The sequence below is a fragment of the Phyllopteryx taeniolatus genome, chromosome 16, assembly GCF_024500385.1.
Source record: "Phyllopteryx taeniolatus isolate TA_2022b chromosome 16, UOR_Ptae_1.2, whole genome shotgun sequence".
Taxonomy (NCBI): domain Eukaryota; kingdom Metazoa; phylum Chordata; class Actinopteri; order Syngnathiformes; family Syngnathidae; genus Phyllopteryx; species Phyllopteryx taeniolatus.
The window spans coordinates 3143861-3159840 of NC_084517.1; the positions used below are offsets into that span (position 1 = coordinate 3143861).

The 15980-nt window shown below is 41.9% G+C and overlaps 1 protein-coding gene across 2 annotated transcripts in view; it reads right to left on the minus strand.

Annotated features, from left to right (window-relative positions):
- Positions 1-15980, minus strand: part of LOC133466388 (junction plakoglobin-like) — a 123927-nt gene that overhangs the window by 49686 nt on the left and 58261 nt on the right. Inside the window, exons 1-3 of one of the 2 annotated variants that reach the window (XM_061750032.1) lie at positions 14636-14736; positions 13830-13884; positions 5036-5257 (exon numbers count right to left, since the gene is read on the minus strand). In XM_061750032.1, the coding sequence (XP_061606016.1) occupies positions 5036-5257; positions 13830-13845 (238 nt within the window). In that variant the 5' untranslated portion in view covers positions 13846-13884; positions 14636-14736. Of the gene's footprint in view, positions 1-5035; positions 5258-13829; positions 13885-14635; positions 14737-15980 lie in introns of those variants that run through there. The other variant, XM_061750031.1, reaches the window with a different exon arrangement.

Sequence of the window (15980 nt, forward strand, 5' to 3'; positions counted from 1 at the left end):
ACTTGAAATTGAGGGTATTATGTATAATGTGATTAGTGGCTATGCCCCACAGGTAGGATGTGACCTAGAAGTGAAAGAGAAATTCCGGAAGGACCTAGACGAAGTAGTTCTGAGCATCCCAGACAGAGAGAGAGCCGTGATTGGTGCAGATTGTAATGGACATGTTGGTGAAGGAAATAAGCGTGATGAAGAAGTGATGGCTAAGTACGGCATCCAGGAAAGGAACTTGGAGGGACAGATGGTGGTAGACTTTGCAAAAAGAATGCAAATGGCTGTAGTGAACACTTTTTTCCAGAAGAGGCAGGATCATAGGGTGACCTACAAGAGCGGAGGTAGAAGCACGTAGGTGGATTACATCTTGTGCAGACGATGTAATCTGAAGGAGGTTACCGACTGTAATGTTGTGGTAGGGGAGAGTGTGGCTAGACAGCATAGGATGATGGTGTGTAAGATGACTCTGGTGGTGGGGCGGAAGATTAGGAAGACAAAGGCAGAGCAGAGAACCATGTGGTGGAAGCTGAGACAGGACGAGTGTTGTGCAGCTTTTCGGGAAGAGGTGAGACAGGCTCTCGGTGGACAGGAGGAGCTTCCAGAAGACTGGACCACTGCAGCCAAGGTGATCAGAGAGGCAGGCAGGAGGGTACTTGATATATCTTCTGGCAGGAAAGGAGAGAAGGAGACTTCATGGGGGAACCTCAGAGTACAGGAAATCATACAAGGAAAAAGGTTAGCTAAGAAGTGAGACACTCAGAGGACCGAGGAGAGGCAAAAGGAATACATTGAGATGCGACACAGGGCAAAGGTAGAGGTGGCAAATGCCAAACAAGAGGCATATGATGACATGTATGGCGGGTTGGACACTAAAGAAGGAGAAAAGGATCTATACAGGTTGACCAGACAGAGGGATAGAGATGGGAATGATGTGCAGCAGGTTAGGGTGATTAAGGACAGAGATGGAAATATGTTGACTGGTGCCAGCAGTGTGCTAGTTAGATGGAAAGAATACTTTGAGGAGTTGATGAATGAGGAAAATGAGAGATAACAGAGAGTAGAAGAGGCAAGTGTGGTGGACCAGGAAGTGGCAATGATTAGTAAGTGGGAAGTTAGAAAGGCATTAAAGAGGATGAAAAATGGAAAGGCAGTTGGTCCTGATGACATTCCTGTGGATGTATGGAAGCATCTTGGAGAGGTGGCTGTGGAGTTTTTGACCAGCTTGTTCAATAGAATTCTAGTGCGTGAGAAGATGCCTGAGGGCTGTGGAAACTATGGAGGAATAAAGTTGATGAGCCACACAATGAAGTTATGGGAAAGAGTAGTGGAGGCTAGACGCAGGACAGAAGTGAGTATTTGCAAGCAACAATATGGTTTCATGCCTAGAAAGAGTCCCACAGATCCATTATTTGCCTTGAGGATGTTGATGGAAAAGTACAGAGAAGGTCAGGAGGAGCTACATTGTGTCTTTGTAGATCTAGAGAAAGCCTATGACAGAGTACCCAGAGAGGAACTGTGGTACTGCATGCGGAGGTCTAGAGTGGCTTAGAAGTATGTTCGAGTAATACAGGACATGTACGAGGGCAGCAGAACAGCGGTGAGGTGTGCTGTAGGTGTGACAGACGAATTTAAGGTGGAGGGGGGACTGCATCAGTGATCAGCCCTGAACCAGTTTGCAGTGGTGATGGATAGGCTGACAGATGAAGTTAGACTGGAACATGATGTTTGCAGATGACATTGTGATTTGCAGTGAAAGCAGGGAGCAGGGGGAGGCACAGTTAGAAAGATGGAGGCCTGCACTGGAAAGCAGAGGAATGAAGATTAGCCGAAGTAAAACAGAATATATGTGCATGAAAGAGAGGGGTGGTGGGGGAAGAGTGAGGCTAAAGGGAGAAGAGATAGCAAGGGTGGAGGACTTTAAATACTTGGGGTCAACTGTCCAGAGCAATGGTAAGTGTGGTCAGGAATTGAAGAAATGGGTCCAAGCAGGTTGGAACGGGCAGAGGAAGGTGTCAGGTGTGCTATGTGACAGAAGAGTCTCTGCTAGGATGAAGGGCAAAGTTTATAAAACAGTGGTGAGGCCAGCCATGATGTACGGATTAGAGATAGTGGCACTGAAGAGACAACAGGAAGCAGAGCTGGAGGTGGCACAAATGAAGATGTTGAGGTTCGCTCTCGGAGTGACCAGGTTGGATAAAATTAGAAATGAGCTCATCAGAGGGACAGCCAAGGTTCGATGTTTTGGAGACAAAGTTAGAGAGAGCAGACTTCGATGGTTTGGACACGTCCAGAGGAGAAATAGTGAGTATATTGGTAGAAGAATGATGAGGATGGAGCTGCCAGGCAAGAGAGCTAGAGGAAGACCAAAGAGAAGGTTGATGGATGTCGTGAGGGAAGACATGAGGGCAGTTGATGTTCGAGAGGAGGATGCAGGAGATAGGCTTACATGGAAAAGGATGACACGCTTTGGCGACCCCTAAAGGCACAAGCCGAAAGGAAAAGAAGAGGTTTGTGTCGACTCCCATATATTATTATTTTTTAATTTTATTTGCTCTGATTTAAAAAAAAATTGAAGTTTATCACACAGTTACTCTTTACTTGAGTAGTTTTTTAATTGAGTACTTTCTTACTCTTACTCAAGTAAATACTTGGATTACTACTTTTTATTTTTACTTGAGTCATATTATTCTAATGTAACAGCATTCTTACTTGAGTACAATATTTGGATACTCTACCCACCTCTGATTAATAGGATGTGTAGCATATTGTATTTTTAATGTACAGAGAATATTGCACTAAGTGACATTTTAAAGTGTTTCTGCTTTTGGTGTGAGTGTGTCTGCTATTTGGTGATTTAGTACAATAATGTGAGAGCATATTACACAATCTCATGAGAATTTAGCTCAGTAAGCATCTAAAGCAGGGGTGTCAAACTCATTTTTGTCGCGGGCCACATTGTAGATACGGTTTTCCTCAGAAGGCCATCATGATTGTAAAACCATATCAATGTTTTATTGCCTCATCATATTATTACACATAGACAACAAATTGATGGATAACTAGTTTTGAAATGAGAAGTCAAGGATAATGGTTTGCTCAACTATTGTTCAAGTAATTGTAAAATGGGTTATTATATAATACAAACATTTGGAACAGATTTTAGCAAGAATTGACACACATGATTTGGTTTCGCGTGCCACATAAAATGATGTGGCAGGCCGGATCTGGCCCCCGGGCCTTGAGTTTGACAGTTGTGATCTGAAGGATTAACTCTACAGTGTGTTTTGCTTCTTTCTTTGTTTTTGTCATTTATAATGCAATTCATTCTATTATTTTATTATTCTGTTTGTGCACCAACAGAAACGGACCAAGGCCTAGAACCTAACATGAAAAAAAATAAATAAATAAAAAATCGCAAAGAGAGAAAAACATCAGACAAGCATGTATTGTACTCATTATATAGGTTAACATCAGATTCGAGAAACAGAAATGAGAGAAGGTGTGTGGTGCATAATCTGGACATTTTGTTCTGAGAACCATTGAATTTACTCATCTCATGCCACTTCACCTGCTCTCACACTGTGTGTGTTTGTGTGTGCGCGCATGCGTATGTCTATGTACTGTTGCCGTGCGTGTGTTTGTGGGTTGCATCAAAATGGGATCCCAGGGGAGATACTTCAGTTTATGACGAATCAGAACTTCAGCATAAAGCAGGCCTAACAGACCTGAAAATGAACATAGCAGCGATATGTTATGAGGATCAATTGCTTTCATTGCATGCTTGTTCAGGTGTGAAGCTCCAATCATTCCAAAGTAGCAATGCAAAGGGCATTTCAGTCTCCACAATAAACAAGAAGACAACAATTGGATTTTCCCATTTGCAGTTTGTCTCACCTCGGGCATTTTGCGGCATCACATTCAGTCAGTTTGACATTAATATTTTTAGCTTTAAGCAAGTTTGAGGCATTTTTTATTTTTTTTTAAATCAAAAGGGACCACAAACTTGCAATAACAATGCTATATTATGCTGAAAAAAGTGTATAGTAAAAACATCAAGATGATTGTGATAAACAACAGGCAGCTTCTTTTTACAAAATATGAAAGGCCATTGGACATAAAACTGTTTAAACGTTTTCTGTAGGCCATTGCACATCAATAAAAGAAAGAAACGTGATTTAGGCCATTAACTATGGAGCCTTGTCCAACTTATATTTTCCATGGATTTACTATAAGCTTTCTACATTTACACAAAATAGTAATTGTATTCTGTCCAGTTTGTTATGAGTGAGAAACTTTCCCTTTGCTTGAGCCGAAACAACAAATCACCCTATCACAAGAGACATGAAAACTTGATTATTGAGCATAACTTAAAATTTAAAGCAAAAATACTTCCCGTTAGTTACCTTTTGCCTTCTGTTAAATCTCTGACACAATCATAAAATCAAGATCAAGAAAATGAAAAACATGAAAATGAGACAAAAACCTAGAATATTTTAGGAATCAGCATTTAGCTGATCTCCCTCCCCCATTCCTGGATTAAGTGTTTTGGTCGATGGTGACCATGTACTGTATATCAGTCCCCTAAGGCTGAATAAGAAGGTACGAGATAAATAACTGGGCTTCACTTGTTTATTTATTCATGGTGGTGGAATAACTTGCCATTGATGAACAGTTAAACAGCTACAGTAAGTTACACACTGATGACACAGCTACTTGGGTTTCAGTAATTTGATCTTGACAAAAGGCAACAGGATCAAAGCCACAACCTTCAGGTTGAGGGACAACCACTCCATACTTCCTGGGCCAGATGACCCCACTAACAAGCACGCCATGACAAAAAGCAAGTGAAACAGGGTTAATGATAAAAAGACATTTTGGCCATTTGGTGGTGTTGAAGTTCACAGCTGGCATGTGAATGACTTCCACTCAAAACCCCGATCATAATAGTCACACAGCTGATTGGTTGGCTACAGCCTCTGAACATCATAACTATGAAAGAAAATGGATGGATACTAAAACTAAACTGGCAGAAAATAAGTCTCACCTGTGTGGCTTTCTTGTTCACCAGCTGCTCCTGGTCCATTACTGGTCGTCGCAGGTGCAGTAGTAGTACTGGTTGTAGTGCTTGTGTACTTCTTACTGCCACTGCACCCAGTACTGCTGTCATCATCCCGCACTGTCGTGGCTGCTGATTGGATGCCAGAGTCTGAAGCATAATAGGTTTGCTGCCACTCAGCCACTTTCACCACACTGTCCGCCTCATTCACTGCAAAAAGAATACATAAGACAGAAGAACTTTATTTTGTGGTCTTCGGAAAAAAACATTTTACTGTAACATTGAGTATATATAGACTATCTCAAGACTACATCAGTAGTTCTTTTCAGTGCTTTGGAAACAAATTCGCACTGTTCAAACCACCAACATACTTTTTTGCAACGTGTCCTCAGCCTGTGCAAAAAAAAAAAAAAAAAAAAAAAAATTATTCATTGAGCGTGCATAAATTGGAATGTAAATAAGTATTAAGGTGGCGCTTAGACACTGCACATGGTTTTCGCGGCACCCACCGGGGCACAGGATGGCACAGAAACAACAGTGGCATGGAAAACTTGCCCATATATGGCGCTGGTTGCTGAATGACAAAACAGGAAGTAGCCTGGTGCCTTTTCCTGCTAATTTGTATGTAAAGTAGGCTGTCGCTCGGCAATATGTATTTGTCAGTGTTACAACGGAAAGCCCTGGCTTTGCTTATACTGTAATGAAAAGGAGGATACTTAATTCTAGACAAGCGTGTGTTATATTTTATTTTAAGCTAACATTTATTTATTTAATTTTTTTGGTGCGACCAGTCCAGGGAGTATCCCACCCCTCGCTCGAAGGGATAGGCACCAGCACACCCGCGAACCTCGTGAGGAAACGTGGATCAGAGAACGGATGGATGAATGGATTATTTTTGTTAAAAATGCTACAACCACACATTTATTCCACTTTCAACCAACCCGGTACATACAAAGTAGTGGAGATGTCCGTTCATCACTGTCCCTTCTTTAGCACATCCCAATACTACATTTTGTCTTATGTCCCACAGCTCGGGACAATGGGAAACCACATATTTCCTCCTAATTTTCTTCATGCTATTTTCACTGTACAACTCTGCCAAAATCTTTTACTGTTGACACTTTGAAATCTATCCGCCACCATCTTTCCTAATGGATGCGCCGAGATATCAATAAACTGCAAGATGATAGAATATCTAGAGACAATGGCTGGGCAATTATTTGATCACGATTAGTAATAAATTTCGGGTCAATTACGGTGATCAACTGTGAGCATATTAACTTGATTAAACACGGCGGAATCAGCCAATGAGAGTTGGCCTTTTCCTGCTCCATTTTAATTTGCAAGTTGAAGAAGTAAACAGAAAAGTGAGGCAGTGGAACCTCGGGTTACGAATTTAATTTTTCAGTGACCCCATTCTCAAACGGAAATGTTCGCAAACCGAGGTAATGTCCATCGATCCATCCATTTTCTGAGCCGCTTCTCCTCAAAAGGGTCGCGGGCGTGCTGGAGCCTATCCCAGCTATCATCGGGCAGGAGGCGGAGTACACCCTGTACTGGTTGCCAGCCAATCGCAGGGCACATAGAAACAAACAACCATTCGCATTCACATTCACACCTACGGGCAATTTAGAGTCCTCAATCAACCTACCACACATGTTTTTGGTATGTGGGAGGAAACCGGAGTACCTGTGGAAAACCCACACAGGCACGGGGAGAACATGCAAACTCCACACAGGCGGGGCCAGGATTTGAACCCCTGTCCTCAGAAATGTGAGGCAGACGCTCTAACCAGTCGTCACCGTGCCGCCACCGAGGTAATGTTTCCCATTAAAATGAATGGAAATGCATCCGCAATGCAATGCGTTCCAGTCATAGAATGTTTTATTTATCTTTTTTTTATCGTATGATTAAAATAAATATTGTGTAATCGAGAAATAGCTGAAAACACAATTTATGATGATGGTTTTACTAGCAAATCACTGTGCAGTCTTTTAGCCTTTTCTGGTACAGTAATGTTTATGTTCTCTGTGGTTACTGCTAGCCCAAACTGGCCACCACCTCCCACAATACAGCGCAGCTTTTGCGTTGCTTTGTTGCTGTCGGACGCGGTGGCCATTTTAGGCAAAATACAAAGATACGTGAATCACAGAGCCAATGATGTTTATGCAGCATGAGAAAAAGCACAATATTCTGAGCCTTCCGCAGGCATGCCAAGACTGTTCGTAAACCGAATTTTTTTTTTATTTTTATTTATTTTTTTAAATTGTTCACAATCGAATCGTTCGTAAACCGGGTTGTTCGTAAACCAAGGTTCCACTGTAGTAAGAAGTATGACTGAACATTGAGCTAAACATGTATCTGAGGGAAGTGAAATAGATGCCAGCCATGACTTGGAGTTACACTCCGAAGATTAGGCTATTTTGACAGGAGAAATCAGGTCCCTCTAATCACTATTTGAGCACCCGTGTGGCCATTTATATGGGGCCTTGGCATTGTGGCCAACGGGGGTGCCCAAGTAATAGGTCATTGTCAGATGCCCAAGTTTTGTTGTCACATTATTCTGCAATCGTTTCCGCACTTCCCCACCCAGGCGGTGCACGACGATGCTCCAGCGGCACACATTCGGTGGCCGCCATTGATTTCGACTGGTCCACAAAAACCTCATGCCTGGCTCCTGAATCTTTGTGGGGCCCAGCTTCTCAACGAGCCCAGTCTGGCATCCCAGACATCCACCAAACTGTCCCCGATGGACCTTTTCTTGTTCTGGTCGACCCTCCAAAATTCTTTTTATAAGATGGAACTCACGTCCGAGTTTCCCTTTTAGAATTGAACTACTGAACTAAATTAAGTTGTCCACAATATTCTTATTGAAATGAACCAGCGAAATGCAGTAAAAGCATGGCTGGTCTTTTATTTTAGTTTATCGAGTTCATGACGTTGAAAATGTATGTTTTTATGAGTGATGCAACTAGCAGTGACACTTGTACAGAAAATTTAGTTGCATTTTATGGAGAAAATATCATTGACTCTTGCCCACACATCAGCCAGAAGAGAGTGTTGACAGAAACATTTTCACTCATTTGCTTATTACACGCTCTTAGATTCCTGAATAATTATTCAAAATGAAAGGAATTTTTCATATTTGGTTCCGCTGATGACACTTAATATAAGAAATGTGTCTCTGCAGAAATTTGTCTCTGACTGCTGTCTTGTTAGAACTGCAGCACAAATGCTGAGATGGGCAATTGTATATTATAAACCATTAATTTAGGCCATACTGAAATGCATTGCTGTGTGAATAAAGAAGCCAGTAAATGTACTATACTGAAAGTGAAAAATCCCAAAGATTTTGACACTTAACTATTTTCCTATTTCTTCATATCGTGATGAACAGCCCAGAGTTAAAACTTAGTACATGTAAAATATATTAACGTTTTGCTAGTCTGAGCTCCATATTTCACCCATAATGTGTGAGTGTACAAGTAAAATTTTTATGTTGTCATATTACTGCAAGCGGCCCAATCTGGCAGTAATCTATTTAGCGAGCAACTTGATTCCACTGAGGCCAGTTGCATCAGGCAGCTGTGATTAGACACTCTAGTGGCGCCAAGATGCACTGAGCAGATTGAGCGAGGCAGGAAAACACACCGAGGTCCACAATGAACTTTTGCATTTTCTTAAAAAAAACTACACAGATGCATAAAACATGCCAAATAACAGATGGCTTAATGGGCTGGTTTAATTGAATGAAAGAGCAACGAGGCAACAGATTTATTTTTTGATTGAAATGATATCTTACCTAGTCAAAGTAGTAACGTGACAAAATTTCCGAAAAATTACAATCTGTCAAAAAAATCAAAGTCTGGTTGAATAGTTACTTCAAACTGAATAAAGCGCACCAAGAATGTCAAAAACCGGATGATGGGTTCTGGAGAAATTGAGCTTTTTGCTTCGGGAAAAAAATGCCTTTTTTGGGAACACTTTCGGAAAATCTGGTCAAAAATATCTTACCCTATTTATGTAGAAAAGTGGTTTACTCAGACAGCAAGAAGTATTTTCCAAAGCAAGCCGTTTTTTTTTTTTTTAGAACAGCGCTATTTTACAAGGCTCTCGGCTCTGGAAACTTTTGGGAACACTCGGGAAACATTGGCGCATATCCAGAACTGTTTCTTCTTCAGTTTTGTGAGGTAACGTGTGATCATGTGAGACTTCGAGATCAGTGGTGCAAAACACTCTTTATGCGTGTGGTCAGCTGTGTTGAGCTTCTCAGACCACACCACACACAAAACAACCAAAACTGTTGAATACCGGTTTTTTCTATCTTTATGTGTGGGGTCTTTTGAAGATAAAAAAATATTTTAAGAGTGCCATACATTTATTTACTTATCCAAGGTCGGGTCACGGGGCAGCAGCTTAAGCAGGGAACCCCAGACTTCCCTCTCCCCAGCCACACATCCCGAGGCGTTCCCAGGCCAGCCAAGAGACATAGTCTCTCCAGCGTGTCCTGGGTCATCTCCTGGGCCTCCTCCCGGTGGGACGTGCCTGGAACACCTCACCAGGTAGGCGTGCGGAGGCATCCTAACCAGATGCCCGAGTCACCTCATTTGGCTCCTCTCGATGGGGAGGAGCAGCATCCCCACTATACACATTGCTGATGGTGCATTGCTTACCCCTCCTGAGATGTTGGATAGTGGACCAGAATTTCCTCAAAGCTTTCCGAGAGTCGTTTTTAATGGCCTCACCAAACTCCTCGCATGCCCGGGTTTTTGCCTCAGGGACCATCAAAGCTGTGTTTCGCTTGGCCAGCAGGTACCCATCAGCTGCCTCCGGAGTCCCACAGGCCAAAAAAGCCCAATAGGACTCCTTCTTCAGTTTGACAGCAACTCTTAGCGCTGGTGTTCACCAGTGGTTTCGGAGATTGCCGCCACGACAGGCACCAACCACCTTGCGGCCACAGCTCCGGTCGGCCATCTCAACAATGGAGGCCCGGAACATGGTCCACTCGGACTCAATGTTTCCCACCTCACCTAGTACATGAGCGAAGTTTTATCGAAGGTGAGAGTCGAAACTTCTTCTGACAGGGGACTCTGCCTGATGTTGCCAGCAGACCCTTACAATACACTTGGGTCTGCCAGGTCAGACCAGCATCTTTCCCCACCATTGAAGCCAACTCACTACTAGGTGATGATTGGTTGACTGCTCCACCCTGCTCTTCATCCAAGTGTCCAAGACATGCAGCTGCAAGCCCGATGACACGACTACAAAGTCGATCATCAAACTGTGGCCTACGGTGTCCTGGTGCCAAATGCACGTGAACACCCTTATGTCTGAACGTGGTGTTCATTATGGATAGTACGTGACAAGCACAGAAGTCCAATAACAGAACACCGCTCGGGTTCTGACCGGGGGGTGCGTTCTTCCCAATCGTTGAAGTCCCGCAGCAAGAGCGCTCTCCAGCCTAACATTATTCAACAGAAAAACAATGTGGGCAGTAGGTCGTGAACTTTAGTCATCAATTGTTTTTCCCTGACTGTATTTGTTATGGAGGATTTTAGAGGCATTTGAACTTCTCATTCCATGTTTTTTAGAAAATTCCACGAAAATGGCACCTACTTGTCACATTGCTCCTCACAGCTCGGGTCACAAGTAATTACAATAATAACATAATACAGGACATGATTGTTTTGTTTGAAACCAGGCTCCAGCGTTCCTGTGTGGAGTTTGTATGTTCTCCCAACGCTTTCGTGGGTTTTCTCCGGGTAGTCCGACTCCCTCCCACATTCCAAAAACATGCATGTTAGGTTAATTGAAATTCTAAATTATCCTGAGGAGTGAATGAGTGTGAATGGTTGTTTGTCTATATGTGCCCTTCGATTGACTGATGACCAGCCCAGGGTGTACCCTGCCTCTCACCCAAAGTCTCCTTGGCTAGGCTCCATCTCACCCATGACCCTCGTGAGAATAAGTGTTATAGAAAATGGATGGATCATAAATATATTTGATTGATTGATTGACTGATTGATTGCAGTTTGACCTGCATGGATGGACTGACTGGGACTGGGACTGTGTACATTGAAATTAGACATTTATTGACAGTCATGTTGAAACAGTGGGCGACTGGTTAGAACATCTGCCTCACAGTTCTGAGGACCGGGGTTCAAATTTGGTCTCTTCTTTGTAGAGTTTGTATGTTCTTCCCGTGCCTGGGTGGGTTTTCTCCAGGTACTCCGGTTTCCTTCCACATCCCAAAAACATTCATGGTAGGTTAACTGAAGACTATAAATTGCCCGTAGGTGTGAATGTGAGTGTGAATGGTTGTTTGTTTATATGTGCCCTGTGATTGGCTGGCCACCAGTTAAGTTATTCAGTTATTCACAGGCTGCAGTCTACTGCACTTTTTTGTGTTCTTCATTCAAGAGAAAAATATATTGATGTAGTAATGAAATTCCTTGATCACAAAGATTTTTTTTTAATTGAAATATGTTTTGGTTTTATTTGTGACAGTCTCAAATTCTTGCACAGGGGTGTCCAAACTTTCTCCTCCGAGGTCCTCATACAGAAATGTTTAATGATGCAAGGGGTACTTTGATTCTTCAACTTTAATCATAATCAATCCTTCAAGCAATTATATTGTTTTTACATATTTGTAATTAGTTTGAAAAATTGCTAAATCACAGCTTTCTGTTGAAGGTGATAAAGAAAATCTAAGATTTTACAAGATTTTCAGTGCAGTGACGGAACTGCACTGAGCGTCAGCTGAAATCGCATCTCCACATTCAAATGGTAAATGGACTGCACTGATATAGCGCTTTATCTCCACCATCACAGTGCCCAAAGCGCTTTACAAGGCCTCACATTCACCCACTCACAGACACATAAATACTCCAATGGGCGACTGCTGCCATACAAGGTGCTGCCAGGCCCACTGGGAGCAAATTAGGGTTCAGTGTCTTGCCCAAGGACACTTCGATAGCCAGACATTCGTAGCCGGTATTCGAACCAGAGACCCTTCGGTCACTGTACGACGTGCTCTACCTACTGATCCACAGCCGCCCTCAAAACAAAAACTGACAATCTTTAAAGCAGTGTTTACTTGAAGGTTATTAATATGATACATTCACAAACCATTTTTGCTTCTGAAACCGAATTATCTTTATTCACCGCTGTGGTATTAAGAGCAAAGCAAATTTATTTATATAGCGCATTTCATACACAAGGTAACTCAATGTGCTTTACATGATTAAAAGCATTTAGAGAAAAAAATTATAAACATTTAAAACAAAGGGGGAAAAAATTACAATTAAAACAGCGGCGGCATGGTAGATGACTCGTTAGCACATTTGCCTCACAATTCTGAGGACTGGGGTTCAAATCCCAGCCCCACTTGTGTGCCGTTTGCATGTTCTCCCTGTGCCTGTGTGGGTTTTCTCCGGGTACTCCGGCTTCCTCCCACAACCCAAAAACATGCGTGGCAGGTTGATTGGAGACTAAATTGTCCGTAGGTGTGAATGTGAGTGCGAATGGTTGTTTGTTTATATGTGCCCTGCTATTGGCTGGTGACCAGTTCAGGGTGTAGCCCGCCTACCGCCTGAAGATAGCTGGGATAGGCTCCAGCACGCCCTGCGACCCTTGTGAGAATAAGAGGTAAAGAAAATGAATGGATGGATTAAAACAGTGTACAGAGCAAGAAATATCATTTAAAAGTCGAAATGCTCTAAAAAGCACAGGAAGAAAAAAGAGTTTTTAACCTGGACTTAAAAACATGCACACTAGGGGATGACGTCACTTCTGTTGGCAACTTATTCCATTTGTGTGCAGCATAATAGCTAAATGCTGCTTCACCATGTTTGCTTTGGACTCTGTGCTCCACTATTTGACCTGAGTCTGTCCATCTCAGAGCCCTACTGGGTTTATATTCCATTAGTATTTCTTTCATGTATTCAGGACCTAAACTGTTTACACCAGTAGCAGAACTTTAAAATCTATTCTAAAGCTGACTGGAAGCCAATGTAAATACTTTAGAATTGGAGTAATATGCTCTGATCTCTTTGTTCTGGTCAGAACCTGAGCTGCAGCATTCTGAATGAGCTGCAGCTGTTTAATGCTCTGTTTAGGGAGTCCAGTCAGAAGACCATTACAATAGTCAAGTCTACTTGAGATAAAAGCATGGATGAGCTTCTCCTGGTCTGCTTGACACAAGCTTTCACTTTGGATATGTTCTTCAGATGGTAGAAGGCAGTTATAGTAATTGATTTGATATGACTGTTGAAAGTCAGGTCGGAATCTATCAGAACACCAAAGTTTCGGACATGGTCTTTGTTTTTTTAGAGAGAGTGACTCCAGGTATTTTCTAACAGCAATCCTCTTTTCTTTATTGCCAAAAACAATTATCGCAGTTTTGTTGTGGTTTAATTGAAGGAGAAATTTTGTACGACTGTATTTCAGTTTTAAATAGTTTCTTTGCATCTTTCCATATCTAAAAAATTGCAATACAAAACCAATTTATTATTATTCATATTAGTAGTCGTAGTAGTTCTTAGGGTTGTGGCACCCACGGGGGATGTACAGGTAGGTGTTGCAACATGACTTGGATAAAGTATTAGTGCAGCACTTAGACTAATTTTATTACTCAGCTTTTAATCGATAACATTTTGAAAAGATAACACATTTGTAAGCGATTACGTTTTAGCCAAATTTTAGTACAAATGCTTATTTTGCAAGTACTGAATTATTACTGATTGGAAGAGCTAATTTCTGTAAAACCATGAAGTGTACTTACTTTGCATGGACATCATCTCCGTCCACTCGCACTTCTGCTTTCACTGACCTGTGACCTGCAAAGAAAAACACAAATAATGATTGTGTTAGAATTTTTTTTTTTTTTTTTTAATGTATCGATGTAATAACTCATTCAATGCCAGCCGTTTTCAAAGAAGAGTTCCCCATATTGCCAGCCGTTTTAGAGCATTTTGACTGATCTTTCAAGAGCCACAGAATATTGTGTTCTATGAAAATTTAAGCACCAACTCTCCCAAAAGAAAAAGTAGACTCTCTTCTCTATTTGTTGGTTTCTACTTTTTTCTGTTCTTCAGTAAACAGCAGTAGAATTTTTGTCACACCTCAAACTATAATACAACAAAAACAAAACTGAGAAAGGGTCTTGCAAAATAAGCATTTATTTACTAATATACAACTCTGAAACACGTCGTGAGCGATGCTGACTCACCACATGGCTCAAGTATTATGTTTGTGGCTTGTTACATAGTGTTCATCATTCCCTCCTTGAACTGCATCATCGTTTCTCACGATCGCGACACACACTAGCTACTAACTACAGTTACACATATTCTGTTTATAGCAAACATGTACATACTCTGTTTGCGTGTGAGGGGCCTAAACTTCTTCGACTTCTTCTTCAACGTGTTGCTGTTTCTCTCCCTCATAATCGATAGGACAAGACGAAATTCACCCACTAATCTTTATCTTACACTCAAAAGCATTGCTATCACAAATCCGAAGGGATGCAATGCCACCATATACAGGTATCTGTTCATCATTACAATGGTTTACAAACATGATACTCACAGACAAACTGGGCGAGACCCTCCTTCATGCCTACCCATTGAAAATCGTACTTGACGTATACAGTATAACGGTTGGATTCCAGTTGTAGAACATAAATGTCCATGTCAATGAATGAAAGTCTGCACCCATTTATCAGGTAATCTAACATTTTTCAAAAATGCTGTGTATCATCAGATTAGAATCAGGCCACTTCCTTTTTTACAGCGTTAAAAAAAAAAAAAAGAAGAAGAAGAAACATGATCTGGATTGCTACATTATTAACAAAGTTATTCAAGGCAGTGATATGGTCTAAGAGTCTTTATCTTTTGAGTTTGAGTTCACCTATTTTTTTTGACATCGTTCCTCCTTAGTTCTTACTCTGTGGGTTAATATAAGATAAGATAATGTCATATATTTTGTTCATGATATTGAACCATTCACCTGTCCTGGATTGAAACATTTCTTTGTAAAGGGGTTTTTACTGAATATGCTTCCAGCATGATCTTCAGCAAGTACTTATCTTCTCTTTAAACAGACTGCAAGACAATGTGGATATTTGCGTTTTTATCATACACAATCATTCAGTCTCTCTGATATTTACCTGGCGGCATGGTGGACGACTGGTTAGAGCGTCTGCCTCACAGTTCTCAGGACCGGGGTTCAATCCCCGGCCCCGCCTGTGTGGAGTTTGCATGTTCTCCCCGTGCCTACGTGGGTCTTCTCCGGGCACTCCGGTTTCCTCCCAAATCCCAAAAACATGCATTAATTGGAGACTCTAAATTGCCCGTAGGCGTGACTGTGAGTGCGAATGGTTGTTTGTTCTATGTGCCCTGCGATTGGCTGGCAACCAGTTCAGGGTGTACCCTGCCTCCTGCCCGATGACAGCTGGGATAGGCTCCAGCACGCCCGCGACCCTAGTGAGGAGAAGCGGCTCAGAAAATGGATGGATGGATGATATTTACCTTTCATTCCCTTTCCCATCTCTGTTTAATATACACAGTATTCACCTTTCCTTCCATTAAATCTTGATATAGTACTGATATTATTTTATATTTGATTTATTTTTGTAGACACCCATGACAGTTCTATTTCTGTATTTCTAGATGTACCCATCCATCCATCCATCCATCCATTTTCTGTACCGCCTTATCCTCAAAAGGGTCGCGGGCGTGCTGGAGCCTATCCCAGCTATCTTCAGGCGAGAGGCAGGGTACACCCCGAACTGGTCGCCAGCCAATCGCAAGGCACAGAAAAAACAAGCAACCATTTGCGCACACATTCACACGTAAGGGCAATTTAGAGTCTTCAATCAACCTACCACCCGTGTTTTTGGGATGTGGGAGGAAACCGGAGTGCCCGGAGAAAA